Source organism: Lipotes vexillifer, unplaced genomic scaffold (assembly GCF_000442215.2).
Source record: "Lipotes vexillifer unplaced genomic scaffold, Lipotes_vexillifer_v1.1 scaffold680, whole genome shotgun sequence".
In the NCBI taxonomy this organism is placed as follows: domain Eukaryota; kingdom Metazoa; phylum Chordata; class Mammalia; order Artiodactyla; family Lipotidae; genus Lipotes; species Lipotes vexillifer.
The window spans coordinates 2,418,469-2,421,065 of NW_006780838.1; the positions used below are offsets into that span (position 1 = coordinate 2,418,469).

At 54.8% G+C, this 2,597-nt stretch overlaps 1 protein-coding gene across 1 annotated transcript in view; it reads left to right on the forward strand.

Moving 5' to 3' along the window:
• Positions 1 to 667: 667 nt before the first annotated feature.
• LIAT1 (ligand of ATE1) overlaps positions 668 to 2,597 on the forward strand; it is a 3,081-nt gene continuing 1,151 nt past the window's right edge. Inside the window, exon 1 of the mRNA XM_007454257.1 lies at positions 668 to 1,055. Coding sequence (XP_007454319.1) covers positions 668 to 1,055 — 388 coding nt within the window. The remainder of the gene's footprint in view (positions 1,056 to 2,597) is intronic.

The following is a 2,597-nucleotide window of genomic DNA, read 5'->3' on the forward strand; positions in this document are numbered from 1 at the left end:
TGGCCGCTGGGCCTGCGCGTCCGGAGCCTGTGCTCCGCAAATGGGAGAGGCCACGACAGTGAGAGGCCCGCATAACGCAAGAAAAAAAAAAAAAAAAAAGAACAATGGAGAAATGAGTTTGGACACAGTGGGCTTAAAAGGCCAGGATAGACATATGAGATTGGAACTCAGGAGATAAAAATTTAGGAGAGAACACACAGCATTTAAAAGGGCACAGGGGACTTCCCTGGTGGTCCAGTGGTAAAGAATCCACCTTACAATTCAGGGGACGTGGGTTCGATCCCTGGTCAGGGAACTAAGATCCCACATGCCACAGGGATGCAACTAAGCCCACGGGCCGCAACTATTGAGCTCGCGTGCCTCAACTAGAGAGCCCACATGCTGCAAACTACAGGGCCCACGCGCTCTGGAACCGCGCGCTACAACTAGAGAGAAGCCCTCGTGCCGCAATGAAGAGCCTGCATGCCTCAACAAAGCCCCTGCTTGCCACAACTAAGACGGGAGGCAGCCTAAGTAAATAAATAAATATAGACAGATAGATAAATAAATGCTTAATAAATAAATAAATAATAAAAGGGCACAGGAGTGGAAAATGAGTGCCAACTCAAGCATTCAGAATCTCGGTACCCACTTCCTCTTATCACCGCCGACCAAGCAAGCGTGCAGGATGAAATGCGCATGCGCACATCTCCTCCGCCAGCGGCTCCTGGGCAGCAGCCTGCGGACTGCGCACGCGCGCGCGCGGTGTGCGGCGGTCGCCGTGGAGACGCGTGGCACTAGCCTGGCTCTAGCCTGGCCCTCGCCCCGCGAGCCTCCGGCTCAGCCGCAGCGGGTCTCGTGCTGCCCCAGGCGCGGGGGGCGGCCCCGCGGGCGGACGGACTGCGGCGGTGGGGGCGGGGCGTCGGGGGACGGCGAGGAGGAGGAGCGAGAGGGCTGCATGGCGGCCTCGCAGGGGTCCAGACTGCCCCCCATCTCGGGCTGCGCCTCAGAACTGCCCAAACGGAAGGTGAAGAAGAAAAAGAAGAGAAAGACCAAGGGGTCTGGGAAGGGGCGCGGTAAGAGGGGCAGCTAGCGCGTCCGCCTCGCTCGCATACCTGAGATTCTTCTCCGAGGACACCCAACCCACCCCTCAGACACCCCCACCTACTTGGGGACCTTAAGCCCAGAAACAGAAACTCGCCAGTCCCAATCAGAGGTCCTCCCTCTCTCTGCACGATGATGATCCAGCCCTCCGCACAAAGACCATCCATGTCCGCAGAGACCCCAAATCCTGCGTCGAGAATTCTCAACATCAATGGAGACCTTCAACCCCACACAGAGACACGCCACAGAGCCTCCCAGCCCCACACTGTGACTCCTAGCTTTACACAGGCACTCACTCATCTTCCTCCTCCCTCAGTCCAAGCTTAGAATCCTGAACATCTTGTTCCTTCCCCACAGAAATCTCAAGCCCTCCTACAGAGATGCCCCCATCCTCACACAGAGGCTGTCCCCACCCACAGCTACTAAGGCACTAGTGACAGACGCTGTCACTCATACACAGAATCACAGGCTCCTGCCTTCCGCCTGGACACCCTCCTTTCACCCTCATTTGTTAGGGGCCTCTATGTAGACACCCAGGACATGCACATAAAGTGTGCTCCCTGTACAGACCGCCCTTCCTTTTCCCTCATCTACGGAGGCCACCCTTCGACTGCACACAAACACCATCACACCAGTCACTGCTACACACTCTTATAATCCCTGACACCCTCAACAACACCCCCTTCTATCAATATAATCGCCAAATAAAGCTAAAGCACAGATAGCCCAGCAGGCACACAGCTTCCCAGTCTGCACACACAAGCAGACACTCTGCTACATGCTATATACTCACGTGCCTAGACCTCTTCAGTACACGTACGACCGTACACGTGGGGTTCTCACTCCAGGCCCTCCTGCGGACACTTCACAGACGTACACCCACTAACAGCTGCCACAAAAGCACAGAGCCCTACGGCTCACCGAGCTCCTCTCATAGAACGCCCTGGGAGCTCGACAAAGGCCCTGAGCACCCAGGAGAGAGTGGAGAGAGTGCAACAGTGTCGTAGAGCGCACCTGTCCACGGGTGCTGTAGGTCTCCACTGTCCTTGTGTGGTTCACCTTGGTGGCTCTTGTCTGTCAGGGAGGTGGCTCTCGCCGACCCTGGCACAGCTGCCCTGACCTCCAGCACGGCTAGTCCTGGGTTCACGTTTCTGGGTCCTGGCCCTCTTTATGCGGAGCCAGCTCCCCTGACAAGGTGACGGCAGAAGGCGTGACGGGCAGATTATAATTACTTCTCCAGTTGGGATCATAAGAAAAAGGCAAGAAAACAATTCTGGAGTTTAGGTCAATAAGCTCCATGTGTATCTGCCAAACCAAACGAGGAAATTTATTATCTTTTTAGCTTAGCTTCTGCCTCTAAAGATTACACTGGCACGTACCTCATACTGTCAGCAGGGGACACCAAATAATTTTCAGGGAGTAGGAAGGTATAGGAATGCCAAGAGAGAATTTTTTTCTTATTTTCTTCTCTCTCTCTTTTTTTTTTTTTTTTTTTTTTTTGGGGGGGGGGGGGG